General features: G+C 39.8%; 1 protein-coding gene across 4 annotated transcripts in view; it reads left to right on the top strand.

The window, feature by feature from the left end:
• Nucleotides 1-25,032, top strand: part of ENOX1 (ecto-NOX disulfide-thiol exchanger 1) — a 341,922-nt gene that overhangs the window by 126,885 nt on the left and 190,005 nt on the right. For 3 of the 4 annotated variants that reach the window (XM_072617159.1, XM_072617157.1, XM_072617156.1), the window contains exons 4-6: nucleotides 13,029-13,202; nucleotides 14,409-14,615; nucleotides 18,501-18,734. In XM_072617159.1, coding sequence (XP_072473260.1) covers nucleotides 13,029-13,202; nucleotides 14,409-14,615; nucleotides 18,501-18,734 — 615 coding nt within the window. Of the gene's footprint in view, nucleotides 1-3,418; nucleotides 3,541-13,028; nucleotides 13,203-14,408; nucleotides 14,616-18,500; nucleotides 18,735-25,032 lie in introns of those variants that run through there. The other variant, XM_072617158.1, reaches the window with a different exon arrangement.

Here is a 25,032-nt window from a genome sequence, read left to right as displayed (position 1 = left end):
TAAGAATATCTAACACTTAGTAGATTTGAGGTCCTTTTGAACTTCCAAGGAGATTTTGCTCATATTAGGGAATAGAAAAGCAGTAATCATTCTTACAGATATCTCCAAATAGCTTTTTTTTTCTGATGCAATCTCAAGAAGTGTCTCATAAGGCCATCCCTGACTGAAGTCTCACACCAATATCTGGTCCTGTTTGGAGAAGGAAGAGAACTATAGTTTGTTGTTCTAAGAAGGTGAAGGTTCCCTTGGAATCTAAGAGCTCTCCCTTTCACTTCTCCATGTTTTGTATTGTAATGTAAGAAGGTAAACCATTAGATGGTGGAAAAAGGCGTCATGATGTCAGATTTGGAGGTGCTGAAGCAAAGATCAGGACTGTCTTTCTGGTGTCCAAAGGAGCTAAGTCTTCCATGTTGTTTGAAAGTAACATGGAAAGTTTTATTTTAGGATCTCTTGGATGACTTTGCATATATCTTATTGTCTATCAGGTTCAGTGATACTAGTTCCTATATATCTTCTGATGTTGCTGAGATTATTTTACTTGGATCTGACATAAGAACCTTTGAATGCTCTTTGACCTTCAGCTAAATTGAAATTAAAGTTTCATTAAAAATCTACTATGTGTAAGTTCTGTGTTAGATGCTTAAGACACAAAGAAGAAAAATAATACTTTCCACTGATGGCACTGCCATCTTCCAGTTAACACCCTGAAAGTCATCCTCATCTCTTCCTTCTCCCTTTCTTCTCATATCTTGTCAGAGATGTCCTGTACCCTATTTAAGTTCATCTTCCCCTCTCTCCTAGACTGCTGCAATAATCTCCTACTTAGTAATTATAGTCAGCCTGCCTCTACTTTCTTTCTTTTCCATTATATCCTCCTAACCTAAAATATGAAATAAATCCTATGGCCTATAGGACAAAAGATAAATTTTTCAGACTGGCATTTAAAACACTAAAAAATATGGTTCCCATCTTCCTTTCTAGTCTGATTTCATGTTATTCTCTCTCTCTCTCTCTCTCTCTCTCTCTCTCTCTCTCTCTCTCTCTCTCTCTCTCTCTCTCTCTCTCTCTCTCTCTCTCCTCTCTCCCTCTTTCCCCTCTCCTTCCCCCCTCCCTCCTTCCTTCTCTTCCCCCCTCCCTCCTGCTCTCCTTGCCTGCTAGGTATCTCCCATCTATAGACTCCGTGCCTTTGCCCAGGTGGTCCCCCAATTTCAGAAAAGACTTTCTCCTCACCTTTGTCTCACAGAATCTCTCCTTCAAATCACAGCTCAGATGCCCCATCCTACATGAGGTTTGTTATTGTTCTGCCTCAGCTAGTATCACTTTCTCTCTCTTGTAGTGACTTTGCATACTCTTTGTATTTAAGTAGGATCACAGACTTCCAGCTTTAAGGTTTTCCTCAGTGGTTCTCTTCATTAGCCCTTTCATCTTTACATTTGATGAAACTGAGGCTGGGGATATTGCAGTGATTTTCCCAGGATCTTAGAGTAGTAAGAAGTGGAGAATTAGACCAAGTCAAATAAGATGAAACTGAATAGATATCATGGTAAATTCAAATAATCATCATTGCAAGCATAATCTGGAGGAGGCATGATTAGATGGAATTTCATCTGGAAAAGATTGGGGGTAGGGAGAGACAGTGAACTATCAGCAATGTAATATGGCAGCCAGAAATGCAAAGGCAATATTAGGCTGCATCTAGAGACCTGGAACCTAGGAATAAGGAGGCAGGAAGCATATGAAGACAAGAAGTGATAAGGGTTGGAACTGTAGTGAAAATAGAAATGAAGTGAGGAAAGGGAAGGAATAGTTGGCTTCCAAACAGCTTAAGCTTATTACCTGTTATATGCCAGATGCTCCATTAAAAGCTTTCATGTCCCATTTGTGGTGGTCCCTCTGGTATTTCTATATTTCAGTAGGTCGATAAAACATTTTGATGATACCCTCCGAGTGGTGTGGGCTGGCTGACTGTATAGTCAGCTTTTGTAGTTCTTATCCATTCATTCACCTAACCAGCCTAGGATGAGGAGCTCTCAGAGAACTTTTGGATACTCTTAACCAGCTACCCACCCAAAACAAGCATTCTTAATGGCTTTTTCTTACTGTTTAATTTCCCACCCAGTATTCTTTGTAGACTGGGTAATAGATATGGCTGACCTAATTCAGGAACCTTTGCTCTGGGGCACTTTGCCAGTCAGGAAATATTAAGTGCCTACAGCATACCAGGCATATAGTATTGTATATATAGAATATGTCAGGCATGGTGCTTAGAAGTAGAGATATAAAGGGAGGTAAAAAGACACGACCCTGCCCTCAAGGAGCCCACAGTCTAATGGGGGAGACATGCAAACAACTATGTGCAAACAACCTATGTGCAGGATAAATACAAAATAATTAAGAGAGGGAGAGCACTGCAATTAAGAGGGAATGGGAAAGCCTTCCTGAGGAAGGAGGCATTGAGTTTAAAGTTCCCATTACTCATTGCGTTGTCATATTTTTAAACAGGGGCACAAATTGCTCACCCCAAAGTCCGTAAGCCTTGTTATCAGCTCTACAAATTCTTCATCTCTCCGAATCCTACCAGTGTTGATGAAAAGTAGACTCAGAAGATCTGAGAGATGAAATGAGGTCTTTGTTTATGAAATAAGCACAGCAGGACTTTAAGAACACATGTTCGTGATGCAACTGGTGTGTAAGTGAAAAACTTACTCCTTATGACTTTTGAATCTCTTGGCAAAGAGCACAAAAGCATTTTTTTTAAAGACAGTTTTATTTTCTTAAAGATTTTACTATGGGAATCAACTTCTCATATGAATTCAATAAGATGTTCACCTTACCTCTAATCTCCTATGGAGTTAATTTCTTTCAGTTTATATTTCATGTCCCTTATTGAATTTGGAATAAAAGAAGAACTGAAAGGCGTTCATTTCCTAAGATGGACATTTTCAGAAAAGCTTCCAAACAGGAAATTAAAAATCATCTTAAAAAAAAAATTTGATCCCAATTTGTGTGTGTGTGGATATGTGTGTAAACACATATATAGTACGTATATATGAACACATATATACACACATATGTTTATAGTTGTATATATGCATTCACACACGTGTGTGTGTGTGTGTATGTGTGTGTGTGCATTGGGGGTAGGGAATTACTTTTTGGTGTTTCTGTAAAACTGCAACATCAGTATGATTGTGGACCACAAACTGATTTGCCAGAACTCCAGAAACTGTAACTACCCTATAATATAAAAACAGATCCTTAGAAAGAGGCTTTTTCTTGCTCCTACAGTTGTGACCTCATGAGTTTGGACTTTCCTTCATTCAGCAGATTGGGTTTTAAATTACCCACTCTCCCTTTAGATTAGCAGGGCATTGTGATGCGATTGTCTCCTTTGTTTCAGAAAGAATCTTGTTCTCACTGGTGATGTGAGTCTGGGTAAGGGACCTACACAGACATGAGATGAGATCTGAAAATAAGGAAAGAGATCAAGAGTGGATAATGGGGGGAGAAGGCTGAGGATGTTGACAGTACCCTAGACAGGTATCTGTTCTCATAGCTTGCACCCAGTTCATGTCTGTGTGCCCTCAGAATCCCCATACCTTCCCCCCAGCCCCTATCCTTGCTTTAAGAATAGTGATAACAAAGGGCCATATGCTGCACTAGGAATCAGGAAATCATGAATTTGTATCATACACTTAGAGAAATTCAAAGAGGATGATAACTCATAACTCAGGATGGAAACTATCTCTGTCAGAAAGTGATTTTATGTAGACAGCTTGATATAGTTGCAAAAGCAGTGAATTTAAAATAGGAAGATGAGCTTCAAGACCTGACTCTGCCACTTAGGAGTTTTTTAAGCAATCACTAAACATCTCTGTGACTCAGTTTCCTCATCTGTAATATTTATGCTAACTACTTCACAGGATAGTTGTGTGGATCAAATGAGATAATAGAGGGGAAAGTACTTCTGTGGCTATAAAGCACAATATATAAAGACTTATGTACAAGCTATTATTATAAAAAGATCTCCAGTTCCCCTAGATTTAATTTGTCTGTTTTTCTGTGTTTGGGGCTAGCCTCCCTCATCCCTACCCCATTCTTGGTGGAGATGGAGAGCAGCATTCCTGAAGTCAACAGTTTGACGCTTCTAGGAAAGACAAGAAGCAAAACAAGTCAATAAGGCAGAGTCTGCTCTTTCCTTACCATCTGTGTCTGTTGTGTATGAAAACACTTTTTCAGGTCTTATTATATTGTAAAAAAGTTCATGGATCTTATAAAACAAAGCTCTAATCCTTTCCCACTCCCACCCCTACCACCCAGTGTCCAATCCTAGGTCCTGTGAGATCCCACAGCAGGTTATAGTGGAAAGAGAACTGGACTCAGTGCCTTGAAAGCCTTGCTTCAAATCTCATTTCTGATACTCACTAGCTGTATGATGTCTGGCCAGCTATTTAACCTTTCTGAGCCAATTTCTTCATCTGCAAAATGGGGTTACCTCACCACATTGAGGTAAATACTTTATAAACCTTAAAATACTGTAGAAAAGTGAGTTTTATCAATTGTTGGTCTTCTAAGCTCTTTTCAAAGTACTGATTTCACCAGGAATGTATCACTAAATCCCATATGTTCTGCATATGTTTTTTTGTCTTAAGAAAATTTGAATAATTCTTATTATAGGTTAAATTATTTCACTCATGAGATAAGCCAGGCTTACCCAGTAATCCATCTCTCAAGATATTTTACTTATTTCACCTTCAAATAGAGAGAGAGGGAAAAAAAGGACATTACAGCTAAAGGAAACTACAAGCACTGGGCTTTGTAGTTGTGAGAAATATCTGCTTAATATAATTCATGGACCTTTCAGGTTTGCTCTTCTGACCTGTTTCAGTTTTAGCTAATCTTTTATTGGCACATAGTGGGAAGGTTACATGACCCACCCCCTGCCCCCCCAAAAGAAACCAAACTAATGTTACATAAAGTGTGATTTTAAAGTAATGAGATTACCACTTATATTTAATCAAACATCTCAGAATTCATGTCTGAATGCATTTTGTCCCCTTCAAATCCATCAACTTGGAAGATTTTCTACATTTTTAATGATGTTGAAAACATCACTGTTCAAGACATTTCTTTCTAACTCCTCCTTTGGACACATTCTTTTAAACACATTCTTTGAGATACATTCTTTTGAATCTTCCCAGTGATAGCAAACTCCTTTGAAAACGGTTTTGATTTTTGGAAACAAGCTGAAATTTGTTTGGAGTCAAGTGTCAAGCTTGCTGAATACCATGGGTGATCAAGCTGAGATATGTGGTTTGGAAGGCAAAAAATGAAATGTGACTGTGAAATGAGACTCATTGTCATGTATGGCTCATAAAGTGCATCTGAAGGCAATTGAATTCCCAAGTAGGAGTTCTTAAAATACCTTGAGCTATATCAGCATAGAGTTACAGAATTTTCTAGTTGAAACTGAGTGTTGGAGATTTTCTTTATCCATAGAATATTAGTTTCAGATCCAGATCAAAGGTCATTTCTTTCATGAAACCTCCCCTCAGCTTAAAATGATCTTTCTCTCCTAATATTCTTGCCTTTAATTTCTATTTATATTCAGTTTTGTATTATTGTATTTTTCTAATCTTTTTAGCTCAGGGCTTGACACATAGTGCATAAATACTTTTATCTTTTTATCTAGTTAGTGGTGAGTTTTCTATCTCTCTCCATGTTTAGCACATGCATCAATTTGTTAAAAGCTTATCCTTTCATTAATGTGGACTGAGATCTCACCTTATCTATAACATAGTCTTAGAGAGTTGTTTGAGGCCCAACGAGCTGTCCAAGGTAACACAGATGTTGAATGACAGATTTGAACTTATCTTTCTGACTCCAAATCTAGCACTTTCTCCGCTAAGCCAACATGCCTAGACCTAACATTTAGTAGATCCTTAGTAAATATTTATTAAAAGAATGAATGGATGAGCCTGCCTTAGAAGTTTTGTAGTTCAACCTCCTGAATTTATTGATGAAGAAATGGAAGCCTGCCATCATTGGAATAAAGGCAGAGTGGACTGTTTTTGAGGCCAAATCTCAGGTCTCTTTAAAATCTCATGACTTCATAGTCACCCTGTGTGCATGTACTGGGAGTAGTGAGAAGTGGCCTCTCCTAGCCAAATCAATGATGTTGGAGGAGATGAGGAGGCAGATGGTTGAGGAGGATGACAAGACTCAGAGTCTTGAACCCACCAGGGTTCAACACAGAAGAATAAACAGAATAATGAAGAGTACCCGAGGGCAGATTTTCCATCATCAGAACACACAGCAGCTCCTTAGGTCTTCGCATCTCAGTCTTTATCCAACCCCCAGATGACATTTCCTGAACCCTGACCCTCAACTTGCAAATTCCTTTCCTTATCTACTTTGTGTCTCTTAATCACTTTCCTCTTGAAATTATGTTATTGATCATTCGTTCATGTGTAACATTCCTGTGGCTAAACCCTAGGCCATTACAATATGTTAATTATTCCTGAATTTCCTCCTAGTATGCTTTGTTCCCTACAAGAAATTAACATATTATTGCTGTTAAGTGAATGGTCTGGGGTGGTCATCAGCATCTTGAGCTCTGAGTGTCACCAGCAGAGTTCTTGAGTCCATGCCACTGGTAGATCCAAGGCATTATCAAGAAGAGAAAATTAAAAATAGAAAAAATGAAGGAAGGAAGGAAAACAGAGTGTGAAAGAAGGAAGAAATTGAGTGGTCAAAGGAAGAAGAAAGGGATAAGATAGAGAAAAGAAAGGTTCATACATGGAGGAAGGCAGACAGCCACCAGCAGTAACCTCCAGGGCCACCCCATTGTATTTGTGAAATAGGTGTCTTTTCCCTGTGCTAGTCCACCCCTGGAAAGATTAGCCTACTGCAAAGGAGAGTATCTTCTTTCTTTAGAAAATGAACCTCCAGGTAAAATGATTCCCATAAAGCCCTCCTTGAAAAGTCTTTCTAGAGATTAAGAACTCCATTTAGAAATGCATTTCTTATATTTAACTATTTTTTCTTATTTGGGCTGAATTGCCTTACCTAGACACTAGCTATTCATAGTTGTTTCTCTCCTCTCTCTCTGCCCCTTTCCCTCATCTTGTACTTAAGTGAAAAATCTAATTTTTCTTCATTTTTTGGAGAAAAATATGTGAAATGGTGATTCCAGCAATGACAAGTCATCTGTTAAAATGAAGTTAACCAGAATCAGAGAATCTGGCATTTGAAGGGTGCCATACTATTACCCAGTCAATGGGCCAACACAGACTAGTGATCAAGACAATCCCTGGAGCTAGGGAGGAACATTTGGTTTCAAGGGAAGAATGACAAAGTATGAATTGTAATCTAAGCATAAAACCCCAAAGGCTTGGCCAGGTCAATATCAAGGTTCTTTTGAAATACCAAAACCCAAGGATTTGTAATGGAAATAGGAAAACAGTTGCAGTAGCAAAGAATTCAGACAGAGAGATTAATACCAGATCAGGGAGCAAGATATGGAGAATGTCAGTGAATCTCACCCTTTGACTCAATCTGTTTGCCCAGACATTCATTCTTTTATGATGGCTGTTTACATTCACAAAACCATAGTTCAGATTTAAAAGGGAACTCAGGCACTGTTTAGTCTAACCTGTATCTGAACAAAAATTCCCACCAAAGCATAATTGACAGGTGGCTATCATGTCCTCAAATCTTTCCTTGAAGAGAACCATTGAGAAATCCCACCACTTCTGAAGGCATATTTCATTTTTGGATAGCTCCAGTTTTGAAGAATTCTTTTTCTTATAATTCAAGCCTAGATCTTCTACTAAATTGTTCCTATTTATCCCCTCTGAAGTAAAGCAAAGCAAGACAAATTCCTCTCCTATACAAATGCATTTTTGATATTTTTAAGATAGCTATCTCCTCTACTAAATCGGCTCTTCTCTGAAAGAATCATACCTGATTCTGTAGCTATGGTCATCAATCCTTTTACCTTCTCTCCCCACAGAGCTGTAACCAGAAATCAGATACCCAGACAAATTTGATAGCTTCCCTCTCTATTTTTAGGACAGCACTCATCCCTTCTGAGGCAACTCTACCTTTGTCCCTTGGGCCGTGAAGTACGCTTACTTTTCATATAGAAAATCATGTGAGGGACCATACCATTATCACAACTCCTGGCTGCCCAGAAGTTGCTCCTCTTCCCAAGGCCATATTTGTTTCTCCAGCAAATCCTGTATCTTCCTTTTTTTTTTAATTTTCAGGATTAACTCATCTTGAAATCTGAAGTCTTTCCCTGCCCCCTTCCTCTCCTTTTAATTGTAAACTGCTGCATGTAGGAAATACCTCCTCCCACTTCCTAATATGTCAGCACCCTGAATCAAAGCTCCCTTTGACTGAATCCCACCTTCACAGAACAAATCCCTTTAATAAAGGTTTTTTTCTGTAAAAATTGGACTTTGTCAAAAGGCCTCATTCAAGGACCTAGAAGGCCACATGTGACCTCAAGGCCGCAGGTTTCCCGCACCTACTCTAGTCGCTCTGACCTAGTTATGATTCTGGTGCCTACCGTTCTTTGAATTTACTCTAGTTTGTCAATATCTAGTTTGGAAAATGGTTGTCTCACCACTGTTTTATTGCTTGGATAATTTCTAGAAGCCTCTTGTACTTATCAATTGAAATCCTAATAAGTGCACATAATATTAGCTACATGCATCATTCAGTTCAATAAACTATTGAACTCAGGGGGTGTGAGAAAGGAGACCATATGGTCTCCAAGGGCTTCTCCCAGCTCCCAGAGTGAATGCATGTCTTGCATTCATGAATAGGGAAGATCTCCCCCAAGAGGCCCCATCTGCTATTAGAGACAGGGTTCCCACAGAGTCAGGCATCTTGGTGAGACATCGCCTTAGCATTATCAATTATTGTTGTTATTTTTCCTTGTTTTCAAAGAGGACCAGTGCCATCCCAGGCTGAGGTCTTGAATTACAAAGCCTATCTCACTTTCTGCTGTGGCCTTCTCTACCAAATAGCCCCCCTTGATAGGTAAGAGGAAGAAAAGAGAGAAGCAGGCAAATATGTATTAAGTATTAGGAACTATGCCAGGAGCTTTACGAATATCATCTTATTTGTTCCTCAGAAACTATGATTATCCCTATTTTACAGTTGAGCCAACTGAGGCAGACATAGGTGCAGTGACTTGTCCAGGGTTACCCAGCTGATAAATGACTGTGGCTGAATTTGAACTCAGGTGTTCTTGAATCCAAGCCCAATGTTCAATCCACCACATCACTTTGCTGCCATACAAGAATCCCCTGGATTATTTAGTTCATTAGTAACATTTTATTGCTCACTGGATTTACAGTCATAAGGACCTGCCTCAGACACTTCACGGTTCTGTGATCCTGAGTCATTTAATCTTTCTGTGCCTCAGTTGCCTCATCTGCAGAATGAAGATGTTGAACTCTGTGATCTATAAGGCCCTTTCTGGTTCTAAATATAGAGCCTCTGTTTCTGTGTCCCTAACTGCTCCTTAAGAAGAGGGAGTGAGATCCAAGTAAGAATCTCACTCAACCCAGAAAAAATTAGTCTAATCCTTCTGGGGAAAAATGGATATTCAACGAAATAGAGGACTTACAAGCATTCTCGATGAAAAGACCAGAGCTGAATACAACATTTGACTTTCAAATACAAAAATCAAGAGAAGCATGAAAAGTTAAACAGGAAAGAGAAACCATAAGGGACTTACTAAAGTTGAACTGTTTACATTCCTATATGGGAAGACGATATTTGTAACTCATGAGAACTTTCTGCGTTGGAGTATTTGGAGAGAATACACACACACACACACACACACACACACACACACACACACGTGTGGGTGTTTGTCCTTCATTGCCAAAGAAGACCATGCCATCAGAGAAATGATGACATGACTTGCACTTGACTTTGTTTTGAGTGAGGGAGGGCTGTGCAGGTCACCAACCTCACTTCTCCTCCAGAGTCATCTGAATCCAGTGACCGGATATTCCTCAGGATGACTGGAGATGACCCAGGATGCAGTGGGAGGCTTGGGCCCTTTAGGCCAAGGTCTTTGCCGACACTCACGTAGGGTGAGGCAACGCCCATTCACTGAATAGGCCTGTTTAAGAAGTAGCCAGGGCATGGCCCCTTTAAAGAGGTCAAGAAAAAGAAAGACATCAGGCTGTGTCACCAGCAACAGTTACTATTGATAATCACTCTAAAACTAGGAGGGTCCAGAGGAGCCCTTAGGCAGGGGCCCATTGGAGTCCCAGTTTCAGAGTGCAGTAGGTTAACATTTTAGGACAGGAAAGGACCAGACAGGAGCCAGTAAAACCCAAGTCAACTGGGCATCTTTTGGCCATTCAAATTTACCTTTCTTTGGAAAGGAGAAGGAAGGGGAGGGGGAGGCAGACAGGACAGGAGGAATACCCTGCTGTATACATATACATATATACATGCATACATACATACATACATATACATGCTTACATATAGACGTATAGACAAAGGGCATGAGGTGAGTTGAATATGAAAGGATATCTAAAAAATAAAATTAAGGGATGAGAGAGGAATGTACTGGGGGAAGGAGAAAGGGAAAGATAGAATGGGGTAAATTATCTCACATAAAAGAGGCAAGAGAAAGCTTTTACAATGGAGGGGGAAAGGAGGAGGTGAAAGGGAATGAGTGAACCTTACTCTCATCGGATTTGACTTAAGGAGGGAATAACATACACCAAATTGGGTATGAAAATTTATCTTACTCTACAGGAAAGTAGGGGGGAAAGGGATAAGGTAGGGGTGATAGAAGGGAGGGCAAATGGGAAGCAGGGAAAATCTGGAGCAAACACTTTTGAGGAGGGATAGGATCAAAGAAGAATATAGAAGAAATGGGAGCCAGGATAGGATGGAGGGAAATATAGTTACTCTTTTACAGCATGACTATTATGGAAGTGTTTTGCATGACTGTGCATGTGCAACCTATATCCAATTGCCTTCTCAATGGGCTTAAGTGGGGAGGGAGAAAGGGAGAGAATTTGAAACTCTAAAGTTTTAAAACTGAATGTTAAAAATTGGTTTTACATGAAACTGGGTAATAAGACATACAAGCAATGGGGTATAGAAATCTATCTTGCCCTACAAGAAAATAGAAGTGAAGGGGATAAGAAAAGGGGAGCTGTGTGATGGAAGGGAGGCCAGACTGAGGAAAGGGGTAATGAGAATACATGCCATCTTGGGGTTGAGGGAGGAGAGAGATGGGGAGAAAATTTGGAACTCAGAAGCTTATGGAAGTGAATGTTGAAAACTAAAAATAAATTACTGAATAGAAAAAAATAAAAATAAAAAAACAAAATACATCAATAAAATACATTTGAAAATTAAAAAAAAGAATTTCACTCTTCTCTTGAACTTTACAGCTGTCCTGGCTTTATCTTCATTATACATTTTAATTGGAGACAAATATATGGAATATACAAGCACGCTTTACTTTTCATTTCTAATTAGTTGTATCTTGATGATCATGAAGCCTTCAATAATTACTAATAAGCACTCATCCTGGTCTTTGTAAAATGGGATAAAATTTGTTGATTAGCATAATTGTGCCCCTGACCATCAGAGAGAGCTCCCTATTATCCTTCCCTGAAACATCCAAATGAAACATGGAACCCAATGATGACTATGCCTTCTTTGCATCTCCTTATCTCCCTCAGTATCCTCAGCTTAATGTAGCCTTGAACAACTTGGTAACTGATGAGATATAAGGATTGAGACATATGGAAAAATCAAGGATCAAGAATCACTCCAAGATTTCAATTCTGTGTGAATGTGTGCCATCTCTATAAATAGATAATTGGGGTAGGGAAATAATGTCAGTTTTAGAGAGAATGACAACAAGTTCAATTGGGATTTGTTGAGTTTGGGATACTGTACTGGAAGGAATATGCAGCTGGTGATATCCAACAGGTAATTGATGATGCAGTACTGGAACCTGGGGGAAAGATTGGGTTGTGTATCATCTCAGTAGATGTGGTTATTGATCCCATGAGAGTGAAACTCACCAAAGGAGAAAGTATAATCAGGAAAAAGGCCAACCCACATTTGGGGACACTCACATTTGAAGATGAACCAGTGAAAGAGGAATATTGGACTTGTGTGGTAGGCAGGGATCCAGGAGAGATCACAATCACAGAGTCCAATAGCAGGGTGGGGACAGCTGAACTGTGCTATAGAAATGACGAAGGAGCTATGAAGTGAGAAAAAAATTGGGTTTACATTTTTTAAAGCCTTGGTAACCTTGGAAAGGATCAATAATAGTAAAATGGAAGAGTCAGAAACTGAATTACTAGGATTCGAAGAATTAATGATGAGGAAATCAATAAGGGTAGATGACTTGGTCTAAAATTGAATACATGAGTGTCAAGGAGTGGTGTGAGCTAGAAGAGCTGAAGCTACTTGTTTCCAAGGTAAAAGGGTTTGGCAGCCTCTTGACTATGTTACCATGAAGCAGATGATCACAGACCAAACTCTTCCAAAATCAAGGGCATTTGGAAAAGAAGGCAACCTTGATAGAATCAGGCTGAGAAGTAAATTTAGAGGGCACTTCAGTGATCTTCCCATGTTCTGGGTCACAACGCAACATAAATTGCATATTAATGTTCTGAAACAGAAAATTGCATTCTATATAATAGCTAAACTTCATGGGGCATAGTGTTATACTTTAATAGGATGTATTCTTCTTGGACATGGTAATATTTAAATGATTTAACATTTCCTTTATGTATAGTTTGAGGTTCACCATTCTGCATGAGTGTGCATAGGGGTGAGAGGTGAGAAGTTTTTTTCTGATATCATTCCTCTGGGCTAGTTTGCAATAACTTTATATCAAGACAGATTCCTCCCTGGAAAAGAAAATTCTAAAAGTGAATGATCTTTGTTATCAAAATACTGATAAAATTCTTTTGAGTTTCATAACCCAAGATTTTGAATTGTTATTTCTATAGATTCAATCTGCGTGCCAGGCTTTGATCCCAGCCTCAACATGATGACTGGAATCACTCCAATTAACCCAATGATACCAGGCATGGGGTTAGTACCACCACCACCACCCACGGACATATCCGTCGTCAAAGAAATAATTCATTGTAAAAGTTGTACACTCTTTCCTCCAAACCCAAGTAAGTGATATTAGTGAAGAAGTATTTGCTAATGGCTTCCAAATTTTTTAAAATAAATTTAAAAATAGTTTTGTGTATGTTTCCAGGTAGTGACATATGTATCCTCCTTTTGAGCTTTATATAACATAGCTACAAGCTCATGGAGATCCTGAGTCTCCATATTAGAAGAAACATATGGTATGGAATAGCTTTCAAAGTCAAGGAGCTGACCTCATACAGCAGTGTTGCTGATACAGCAGTATTTGGAGATAGGCAGCCAGAGTTAAAAATCTTTTCAGTCAAGCTAGACTGTAGCATTGACTACAGAACAATGTGTAAACAATGTGAGCCCTTCCATACATCTTCACAAGTAGACGGGAGAACTCCAAAATGTATTTTGCTAGATGGAAAAAAAGAATTAATTCAACAGCAGTTTCTTAGTCCTCATCAGTGGACATTTCTGGCCTAAACTGTATTTAGTTGAAAGCAACAAATATTAGATGAGTCAAATGGGTCAGAATATTTTAGAATATAACTTCAGATACCATGTTTATGAACTTTAATAGTGTTTTTTGGCTTGGACAATTTTTTTATTCCTATTAATCAGTGTTGGCTTTTTTTTTAAAAAACTGGTCTTTTCGGAAGATTGCTTCAGTAATCTGCATATAAACTAGGTAAAATGTTATGACAGTATGCACTTTATCTTTTCTACAGCTTCCCCCAAATTTAATAGTTTGCTCATTTAAATGTAAGTAATAAAAAAAGTGGTTTCTTCAGGCTCTGGTGTTTCACGGCCAAGTAAGTGCTCTCTGAGCTGTTAGGGTATGTTTCCTGTGTTCTGGTTTTCTGTTCTATTATCTGGCGACCAGACAAGGTAGATAACCAGCAGAGGTTTTTCATCAGGCTTTGTACTTCTCTGCTTCCCCCTCCCCATTTCTCGGGGCTTCTGTAGTATGAAAGAGAGATGAAATCATGCTAACATTGGCTTTATCTTTGCTCACGGACAAGTGTGGCCATTCTACAAGTAAGAATGACCATAGACAGTCAAGAGTCGGGAGGAAGGGAGAGGAGCTTGAAAAAGATATAATCCCAGATAAACATAAATGGGCATCCAACTATGAAATCTCTCTTTTTAAGAAGTACTAGCGGGGCCTAGCTTTTTGCCCACTGAAACTACCAAAGGAAATGTAAGTAAATGCCAATATCTTTGTGTTTTGTTGTGATTAGATCTTCCACCACCTTCCACAAGAGAGAGACCTCCTGGGTGCAAGACCGTGTTTGTGGGAGGATTACCTGAAAATGCTACTGAGGAAATTATTCAAGAAGTCTTTGAGCAGTGTGGCGATATCACAGCCATTCGGAAAAGCAAGAAGAATTTCTGTCATATTCGTTTTGCAGAGGAGTTCATGGTTGATAAAGCCATTTACCTGTCTGGTACTCTGCATTCTATATATGGTTTGGGGGAGGGTCAGTGGGGGGCATGTCCTTGGTTGTGTTCATATGTGCTGACTCCCTTGGTTCTATAGCACCAAAAATAACATTTGGGAACTGGAAAAGAGAAAAGGGAAGGTGGAGGGGGGCCCTTCCATTTGGTCTTGTTTGCCAAAAAAGCACTATGTGAAAGCTATGAATTTATCCCCACTCCTCCAGAAATATGCCACCATGTTGTAATAATACCTCCATCTTATTCTTCCTCATTTCTGCTTCTTATTTGTCTAATGGGTCATAGGTGGAAAGCATTTTGATGTATTCTGATTCTTATTGCTGTTATTAGATGGGGTTCTCTGGGGAGCAAAGTACTTTTACTATAAATAACTCCCCTTTTAAGAAGTAATTCACTTTTTAGGATGCCAGGATACCAAAATTAGAGTAATTTAATCTTAGAAAATAGTTCATGAACTTTAGGATCAAACCTAATATTATGGGGAGGAGTCTTGTGTTGTGCATAGAATACTGGATTTGAGATCAGGAAGACCCAAGTTCAAATCCCACCTCAGACATTCACTAACTGGGTGACCCAGTACCAGTCACTTAACTGAAGATAATAAATAGCACCTACTTCCCAGAGTTGTTGTGAATATCAAATGATATAATATTTGTAAAGTGCTTTGCAAACCTTTAAGTACTGCATAGAAGACTTGACTACATACAATTGTTTGGACCCTGGGCAAGTTCTTTAATGTCCTTGGTTCTCTGTTTCTGTATCCGTTTAATAAGGACTTTGGAATATAAGATCTTTAAATTCATTGCTAGTTTTGAAGTTCTAATCTGCTTGTAATTTGATTGGGCAGGTCTATTCATCTCTGGCTTTTTGGTATCAATTTTTGCAGACTTGATGATTTTGAAATAAGATCTCATGTAGTCCTCATTGTAATGAGGTATAGGGGCTGTGTATGAGGAGGTTGGCAACAAAATGGTTCTGGTGATGACTTCAAAATATCACAATTTTTGAAATGCATATTGCTGCCACCCCTTTCTACTTATCCCTCTTTCTTTTTGTACTCTAAAAATTTTCAACTTGTTTCTCTTTTCTTTCGATTTATCCACTCTGCCCTTATACACACATACTTCTCCTTGTTCTTCTGTTTTCCCCCCTTCCCAATTTCCTATCTCTTCCTTCCTCCACCTCATTCCTTTCTTTCCCCCTCATAGGCTAAGGAAAAACAATATAATACTTTCTCTAGGCAGCTCCCCTCCCTAACTCATCAAAACCGAAGGTGAGTCAATTGAGTTGAAGTTAATGAGGAAAGAGGGGAAAGCCAGCCGAGAAGCAACATCTAAACATCATTGCCAAATTTCAGCTAATTTCTGCAGGCAGCCCCTAACGGCCGTGAAATTCCATTGCCTTGAGTTGATTCCAACACTGCAGAGACTTTCCTATGCTAAATAAAGACATAAAACAAGTCTGAGGCATACTTATTCCAATCAGTCCCTAAAAGGGGGGAAAAAGAATCTGGAGGCATTCTAAATTGTGGTGGAGAACACTGTGCCTTGGACATAGAAGGTAATTAATCAAGATCTATTGAATTTTAAAACACAAATAACCTCTGTCATTCACTTGCTATGGTTATATGGAGGTTTAAATGAGAACATTTTAAAGTATGAGGTCCTGTTGACTGGCAGGTCAGTGAAGCTTTTCATACACATTCTTTAATTTCACAAAGATTTGGGCAGCCTGACTTGTGTAAAGAAATCGCTGCTCCACCGCCAGCAAACCATGTGACCTTGGGCACATTGTTTAACTTCTGTGGGCCTCAATTGGCTCTTCTGTAAAATGCAGGAGTTTGACTAATTGATTTCAAAGGCCCCTTTCCATATCCCAATTTTGAATCAGTTAGAAAACCAAAAAGCACAAATGAAGACAACTCAGTGCCAGATTTAGGTACCTGGCAGAGATTTCCTTCCCACCTCCATCCTGGGTATTTCTCATTTCTGAGAAGACCCACCTCAATTGCTACCCAACTCCCAATCGGCTGAGTATGGTGCCCATTTTCTTTCTGATTTGCCATCTTCTAAAGAGGGCGTGGGCAAAGTCATAATGCCTGCAGAGTTCAGCCTTTGTGACTAGATCAAGAGGGTTGTCAGGCCCCTTGCTCAGCTGGAGTTAAAGAAGCCTTGGAGGGATCGAAAAGGCAAGTTGGGGAGACAGGGAGGAAAAGGTGGTAAAGTATTCATGGGAAGTTCTACAAGCCTGAGGACAAGTGGAATGCCACGCTAAGTTTGGGAGCATTTCATATCTGAAGGCCAAGCTAATTTTAGGCTCAACATCAACAAGGGCCCTTGAAGTCTTCTAGTGACGTTTGGGTGAAGGGGAGAGCCATACTTTTTGAACCAGAGACATTTGCAAAACAATCTTCTGAACATGGGCACAGGGGAAGTTTTTTGGCTAGTAATCTAGATTGGACAGCTGGACTGCTCTTAGGGATTCTGGACTGTGCTCAGCTGCTAAGTGTGGTGTGGGAGGTGATTTAAATGGCTGACATTCTTCCTAATTGCTTTGCTTTTTTTTAAGACTCAGTTATCTACAGCAGAGAGAAACATTTTGCTCTAGTGTTACATTTTGCATTTTTGTTAACCAGATGGGAGAATCACTTTTTTTGTAATGTTACTTTTTTTCTTTCTCTCTCTCTTCCCTTTTCTTAGGCAGCAGTTGACATTGAGGGAAGAAAGAGGTTGAATTTTGTGGGAGAATTCAGTGTGTGATCTGCGTGTTGTTTAAGACTTTTGTAATTCTGGAAAGGTGTGAAATACCCTATTTGGGACTATGATTCTTACTTGAGATTTCCACCTGTGTTTGAACCCCAAAATACTTATTCAGTGTTTTGAAAAGTGTTCTGTGATGTCTCAATGTCTGGACTGAGTAGACTCCCCCTTTTTAAAGTAGGGCTTATTTGCAGCCCCATCCAAACTCCCCTTCACCCTGCCCCAAAATAATAAGAACGCTTCTCTATCACTTCACTGGTGGGCCCTAGTTGACCTGATTCAGTGGGTTCCTCAGTTTATGTTTTGAATAAGTCCAGGGATCCCAAAATCGAGTTTCCCATCTGCATTTGAAATGAGACTGCCTGACTGATTTCAGGCTTATTTGTGTTGATTTCTAAGATCAGGTTCCTGCTCTAATCCTTGTAAGTTGGGTAGCTCACAGTAAATCCTCTAAAGATTTCCAGGTCCATTTCTGGTCTTGCTCCACTCTGCAGAGCTGATCTAAGCACGGAACTCCTGTGGACTTCAAAGGTTGCAGGAGCTATTTATACTGAGTTTCATGCCAGATGATCCATTGTGGGGCCTTTTAGGAAAGCTTTTTGTTAAGCCTCCTGGTTGAAGGTAAAATATTTTTTTCAAGAACACCCCCGAGGATAAGTGGAAATAAAGCAACATTGCCTGAGAGCATTTGTAATTGTGGCTTTTGGAACTGCAGAGAGATAATTGAAGCAGAAGCAACACATGTTCTAGGGCAGTGAAGTTGTGGCTCAGGGGTCCAGGCACTATGGAATTTGTCATGGTAGATGGTTAAAAATAGAATAGGCAGTGGTTTAGGTAAACTTCTCCTTGGAAGCAAGAGGCAGCTCTACATGACCTCTGAAAATTCTTTCTGCCTGTGATGCTATTACCAACTCTGCAAGGTGCTCAGCTTGAAAATGCCTTGGTCTCACCTTCTAGAAGTGGGGAGTGTGATAATGGTTCCCCACCCATGTAGCAATGCTATATGGAGGAAATAAGCAATATGCCTGTCGTGTTTTAAGGGCCTCAGAAATAAGATTCTTTCTAATCCGTAGAGAATATTGTTTGTTGTCTAACATGTTTGTTCATTGGTTCTAGGTTACCGCATGAGATTAGGTTCCAGCACTGACAAGAAGGACTCTGGTCGCCTTCATGTGGATTTTGCTCAGGCCAGGGATGACTTTTATGAATGGGAATGTAAACAGAGGATGCTGGCCAGGGAAGAGAGGCACAGACGCAAATTGGAAGAAGACAGGCTTCGTCCGCCCTCCCCTCCGGCAATAATGCATTATTCTGAACATGAAGCCACATTATTGGCTGAAAAGCTAAAAGGTATTGACTGGCTTATTCTTTCTTCTCCTTTCTTCTTTCCCAATTGATGCCACCCAGACATGAGCCCAGTCCTGTCTTGACTCTCTGCTTTTATTCCATGCTGAGGAAGGAAGATGAGAAATTATATTTCTAACACTAGCAAATCCTATGGTTTTTGCCATCTTGATTAGCTGCAAGCATTTTCCAGACAAGAAGCACAGAGAAGAAGCAATGGTGTGCAAAGGAACCACCCCCTCTGCCATCACCACTCTGAGGGAAGCCTTACTCAGTATTCCTAGAACTCTGACCCAAATTCTTCATGAAAGTGTATGCTCAATGGGAGTTCAGTTTAGATGAGGAGGAAGCCAGGCCCATGGTGCTTAATGGCTCAGTAGAACGTTGCTATTATTTTTCCTGTTAAGCATCTCACTCATCAAGATCCAGCCCACTCCAGTGGGTCAGGTCACAGTGTTCCTGCAATTATTATAAAATTCTTCCTACTTGACGATGATTCAACAGCAAGTACTTATGGTACTAAATTCCATGCTGGGTGCTGTGGAGGAGCATGAAAGAAATGTAAAACATAGTCTAGTCCCTGCCCTCCAGAGTCTGGTGGAACAGATAGAACTAATACAAGAAATATAAAACAATACAGGCCTACAGCAGGATAAATTGAGAGGATGATCTGTGGTACTGACAGTAAGTATACAAGGAGTCTAGGAAAGAGCAGTTAGAAAAGTGATGGACAGTCTCACAGACAACAGGTTTAGCTGAACCTTGAAGGATAATGAGGATTTGAAGGGAAAAAGAAGAAAGGGAGAGGATTGGGAGAGCAAAGGGATGCCAGGAAGTATTAGTGTGGAGATAGGGGAAAGAGACCTAGATTTTAAGTCAAAAGATCAAGGTTCAGATGCAAGCTCTGCTTATTTATTCTATGACCTTGAGCAAGCTATGTCATAGGTATGGGCTTTGGTTTCCTGACCTATAAAGTGAGGAAGCTGGATAAAGCAATCTTTAATTTTCTATCCTAGGAAGCTAGGTGGTTCAGTGGCTAGAGCACTAGTCCTAGAGTTAGGAAGACCAGAGTTCAAATCCGGCCTCAGATATTTTATTAGATGTGTGACTCTGGAGAAGTTACTTCATTTCTGTTTCCCTCAGTTTCCTCAACTATAAGATAGGGGTAATAACATCACCTGCCTCTCAGAGTTACAATGAAAATCCAATGAGATATTTGTGAATTATTTGGCACAGTAACTGGTACGTATAGGTGCTTTATCGATGCATATTCTCTTCCTTGCCTTCTAGCTATAAATTTATGATCTTCCCATATTTGCATTTCTAACTCAGAAACCCAAAATGGGAAACTGCCTTTGGCTAGAGAGGATGGGGGTTGAGCCAAGGCTCAATCTTGTGCAAAACGGTGTGTGAATCCATGAATCTTAGGAGGAAAGAATGCAATGTGGAAACAAGGCACTTCTTAATTGCCAAGGAAAACTGTCTTTAACTCTGAGTGATGGTTCTTTATTATTTGGAAACCTGAGAAATTAACAGCACTAATCATTTGTCCTAAGTAGATCCTCTGATGAGGAGATTTCAGACAGTCTCTTGTTCACATGTGGATAACCCATGCACATTATTGCAGATAATATTTTCTGGCTTCATATCCATGTGTTTAGATTCACACTTGAGAAGACCAGTACATATGAGACTTTCCTAGCAAGTATCTGTGTAGATCACTTTAAAAAAATTGTTTTTACATGCAACTAAGAAATAAGACATACAGGCAGTGGGGTATAGAAATCTATCTTGTCCTACAAGAAAATAGAGGGGAAGAGCATGAGAGAAGGGAGAGGTGTGATAGAAGGGAGGACAGATTAGGGGAAGGGGTAATCTGCATGCAAGATCTCTTGTGGTGGGTAGAGGAGGGGAGAGATGGGAAGAAAATTTGGAACTCATAATCTTGTGGAAGAGAATGTTGAAAACTAAAAATAAATTTAAAATAAATTTTAAAAAGAGTTGAAAAATTTTAAATATTTTATTTGCTATAATCAACCCAAATCTGCTTTCTTACCTCCCCCTTTACCTTGATCTCCCCACCTCATTGAGAACACAAGAAAAACAAAACCTATTACAAACGTGTTATCAACACAAACAAATCTCTACATTGGCTATGTCCAAAAAAATATGTATAGATCACTTCTTAAAGAATTACTTAGTTTCAAACATCTTCTCTGTCTTTTTGGGGGGTTGGAGGAGGGAGAGCCGGGCAAAAAGGGCATGTATCCAGATGCCTCCTGTTCAAGGCTGGTGAAAGCTACAGCCATGGACAGCTGTGTTGGGTTCACACTGAAACAACAGGTTACATTCAAAGCATGTAGTTTCCAGGACTCTCTAGAACTCACTGTTCTGGCCTCAGGAACATGGTTCAAATACCAGCTTGAGTTCTTAATTACTTGTCCCCTTGCAAAAGTTACCTAACCTCCCTAAGTCTATTTCTTCAGCTGTGAAATGAGAATTGAAGTCCATGGCTTCTGGGGTCCCCTGATCCTAATAGGGGCCTTTAAGGAGACTGAAAACACAGACATTGGTTATATTAAAGACAGGAAAGAAAAGCACCACTTTTTCATTAGGGAGTCCTTCTGTATGGAGTGGAAGGAATACATGGATGGAACAAATTTATCCCAGTCAGAAATATTTCAGTGTGAGTTTTGTACACTGGGTTTTTTAAAAAGAAAAAAAACCAATGACTCGGTAGCAAACATCGGAAATTTACAGCTTCTGATGCAGTAGTTCACTCGTAATCTACACAACAGACTGTTTGTATTCATGCATGTCCACACCCAGGAGTGACAGCTTGGAAAACCACTTCTCACAACTAGATTCTTTTCATTCTCGGTTTAAGTTGCTGAAAAAAATGTCTTTTTTTCCCATGATCTCCCTCGTTTGGGTATTACATCCAAGCTGAGTGCTTCTTCTGCCCAATGACATTTTGGAAAAAGAGACCCTAAGTTTCCAAGGGAGCAGTTCTTGCTTCATCTTTTTAGGGCTTAACAAATTGGGAACTGAATTTTGGTAACGTAATTTGCAAAGCTTGCCATTACCAAACTATATATTTGTATAGATCAGTATAATTTGCAGAACTCCAAAGCTGTACCTTTGCCAAGTATGATGTGATCCCTTGAGAAGAGAACAGATTGGAAATTTAAATAGATGGAAGATACAGTAGGCTGAACTGACTAGGGATACATCTCAGGCAAGAGTCAGGTAATATCAAGCCTGACAATTTCAGCCCATGTGCCGAGCTTGGAATGAATATAAACAGCAGTTAATTACTTAGGAAATTGGCTGGATCACTGAGAGGAAACCCACCTACCTATCTTTCTTTATAACACTGCAAAACTGGGTGATGAGAGCTGGGGTAAGTGGTTCCCTAAAGATGATTTTAGTGATACGGGGATGGTTAACGTTGTCAAGATTCGAGGTGAAAAGGAGAAACCTAAATAGAATTTGCAGAGTATCTAATTGGATTTGGATTTTTACCCCCTGAAAGGAGGAAGATTTTAAACATAGTTAAAGTGGTTCACTTCTAGCACCAAGCAGCTATAAGAAGCATTTTTTCTTTTTACCACTTTTATATCAGATTTTTTTTTCAAAGCCAACTTTTGTCCATTTTCAATCTGCATTTTCCTGTTGGCATCCATTGTGACCCTGTACCCCTGGCCATAAGTGCTGACCAGTAGCAGATGTAAAAACGCAGTTTTCCAGCGGTGACAGGTGTTAAAGAATTTTCAGCACACAGTGATAGGGTAACCCAATCCAGCGACTTTGCTGACAAAAGCAAACACATTTAGTTTGAGCTTTATTAGATGTATATCTCAGAATCATTCAATCTTCCTTACATTGATACAGATTTTTAAAAATTAATGGGAACCCAGATGATTAAATTGACAATGTTTTAAGACCATTCCATTTAATGAAGACTGACTGCAAAGTAACTGCTTACGGACCTGAAAGTTTACAACATGGCTTTGAGAAAGAGAGATAGAGCTCAGTAATGGCATCATTGCACTTTATTGGAAACAGTGGTACTGGCCAGATGAGATAATGAATTTCTGTGTGTCTAGCACAGAACCTCCAGCCCTGGAGGAAGCCCCTCTTTGGAGCGTGGAAGTAAGAAAGAGATTGATTAGACAGTGAGGAAAGATTACAGTACTAATTCATGGGGGATTTTCTTTAGTAAGAGCATTTATTTCCACCCCCTCCCCCCCTTTCGAAAGCTTCAACTAATCTTTCATTACTTAAAGTGGTGAGTTTCTTTCTGAAACAGGTATAGTTCTAAGAAATCATTAAATTCTAAGCCCGGGGTCTTAAGTTTTCCTGGAAATGCCATTGGGATTACCTGATAGGTTATCTAGACTTCAGGAGGCTGGGTCAGAACCAATCGTAATCCATAGAGAATTGTTCCAATTTGCATCTCATGTGATGCAGTCTGACCCTTCCAAATTCAAGTCAGGAAGAAAATGGTGCGGGTATTTTGCTGAAAATGCTGTCTGTATTTATGTGAAAGTAAACACCCCCAAAGTTCATGCCATTCCCCTGTTCAAGAAGAAGGGAGGGAGACAAGGGAATAATCCTGCTTGAAAGACAGTGCTTCAGGCTATGTTGACTTTCATAGAAGAAGGAGCAGACCATTTTGAATGAAATACATTCATCAGCCCAAGAAGTCTAACTTATGCACAACTCCATTTTCTCATCTTTCAAAGTACAGGAATCACAACTTCTCAAAATTTGAAGAGACCTCAAAGGTCAGAAGATTATGTGATTTAGAGCTAGGAAAGACCTTAGACTAGTCCAGATTCCTACTATATAGATGAATGGACTGAGTCCCAGAAAGGAAAATGGTCAAAGTTACACAGATGTAGTAGATCCGGTATGTGAGCTTACATCTTCCAATTCCAAATCACTGTCCTTTTTCCTATACCACACTGCCCAAAATTCCCAGAGCCAACATTCAGAGGAGGCTAGCTCAAGAAGTATAGAATTAGATTTGAACCCTAAACCTCTGACTTCAAATTTGTCACCTTACCCTAAAGATGCTATAGTGCAGACAGTTCATTCCTAAAGGTGCCGAAATACAGACAGTTCCATAACTGAAGTGAGCTATCATCCTTCTTACATTCAGCTGAGAAAAGAGAAGTTGAGAGCTCAATCTACTCTCTGAATACCCAGTGAAAATTCCCTGAAGTGGTAGCAGCCTTGACCTGGCCATCACCAATATCTCCCCAATATTTTTAGGCCAGCCAGATAGGGAAGTGGCAGTGGTTCTGAGAGCCATCCCTAACCCTGCTCCTAAATTTTAAGTTCACTCCAAAGCTGGAAGGCTGGTACTTAGAAGCCTTTATGTACTTTGCAAGGGATACCTACACACACGTGATTGAAAATAGCTTACATTCACAGAAGTAGAGCTTTCAGGATGAGAAAGCTCTTCCCTCACCTCTGTCCCATAAGGTAGGTTATGTAAGTATTACCTACATAGAGATGAGGAAACTACCACCTCTGAAACTCAGGGAAGTTTGTAATTTTTCCGAAGTTACTTAAAAACTTTCATTGTTGTTCAGTTATTTTCAGCTGTGTTTGACTTCATGACCCCCTTTAGGGTTTCCTTGGCAAAGATACTGTAATGGTTTGCCATTTCCTTCTCCTGCTAATTTTACAGATGAGGAAGCTGAGGCAAATAAGTGACTTGCTCAAGGTCACCCAGCTAATAAGTGTCTGAGACCAAATTTGAACTCAGGAAGATGAGTTGAACGCAGGCTCCTTGCTCTGTGCACTGTGGTGCCACCAGCAGCCCATTTAACTGCTACGTGGCTCCATCAGATTCCACACCACCTGAATGCCCTTTCCAGATCACCAAATACCCACCTTTCTGTTGTCCACCTTCCAAAGGGATTTTTATGATGCCCCAAAGCGCATTTTTATCTTCTGTTTTTTTCCTCAGATAAACAAAGATGCTCCAAACAAACCTTAGCAGCCTTATTTTTCATGCTCAGCTCTAGTCAGGAAGACCTGAGTTTGAATCCTGCTTTATACCCTTAGTAGCTGTGGGACCAGGAGTATGGAGGACACCTTCCCTTTCCCCTTCCCCTTTCTTTTCCCTTAGCCTACTGAAGCTCAGACACCATGGGGTCCCTGCCCCCTGCCTATTCTGGACCCTCCTGGATTCAGAGTGATTATCAGTAGTAACTGTTGCTGTTTCCCTCCCAGCCCAATGTCTTTCTTTTCTTTGCCTCATTAAAGGGGCCAAACTGACTACTCCTTA

This window comes from Notamacropus eugenii, chromosome 6 (genome assembly GCF_028372415.1).
Source record: "Notamacropus eugenii isolate mMacEug1 chromosome 6, mMacEug1.pri_v2, whole genome shotgun sequence".
Lineage (NCBI taxonomy): Eukaryota > Metazoa > Chordata > Mammalia > Diprotodontia > Macropodidae > Notamacropus > Notamacropus eugenii.
This window is presented reverse-complemented; position numbering and strand designations above follow the sequence as displayed.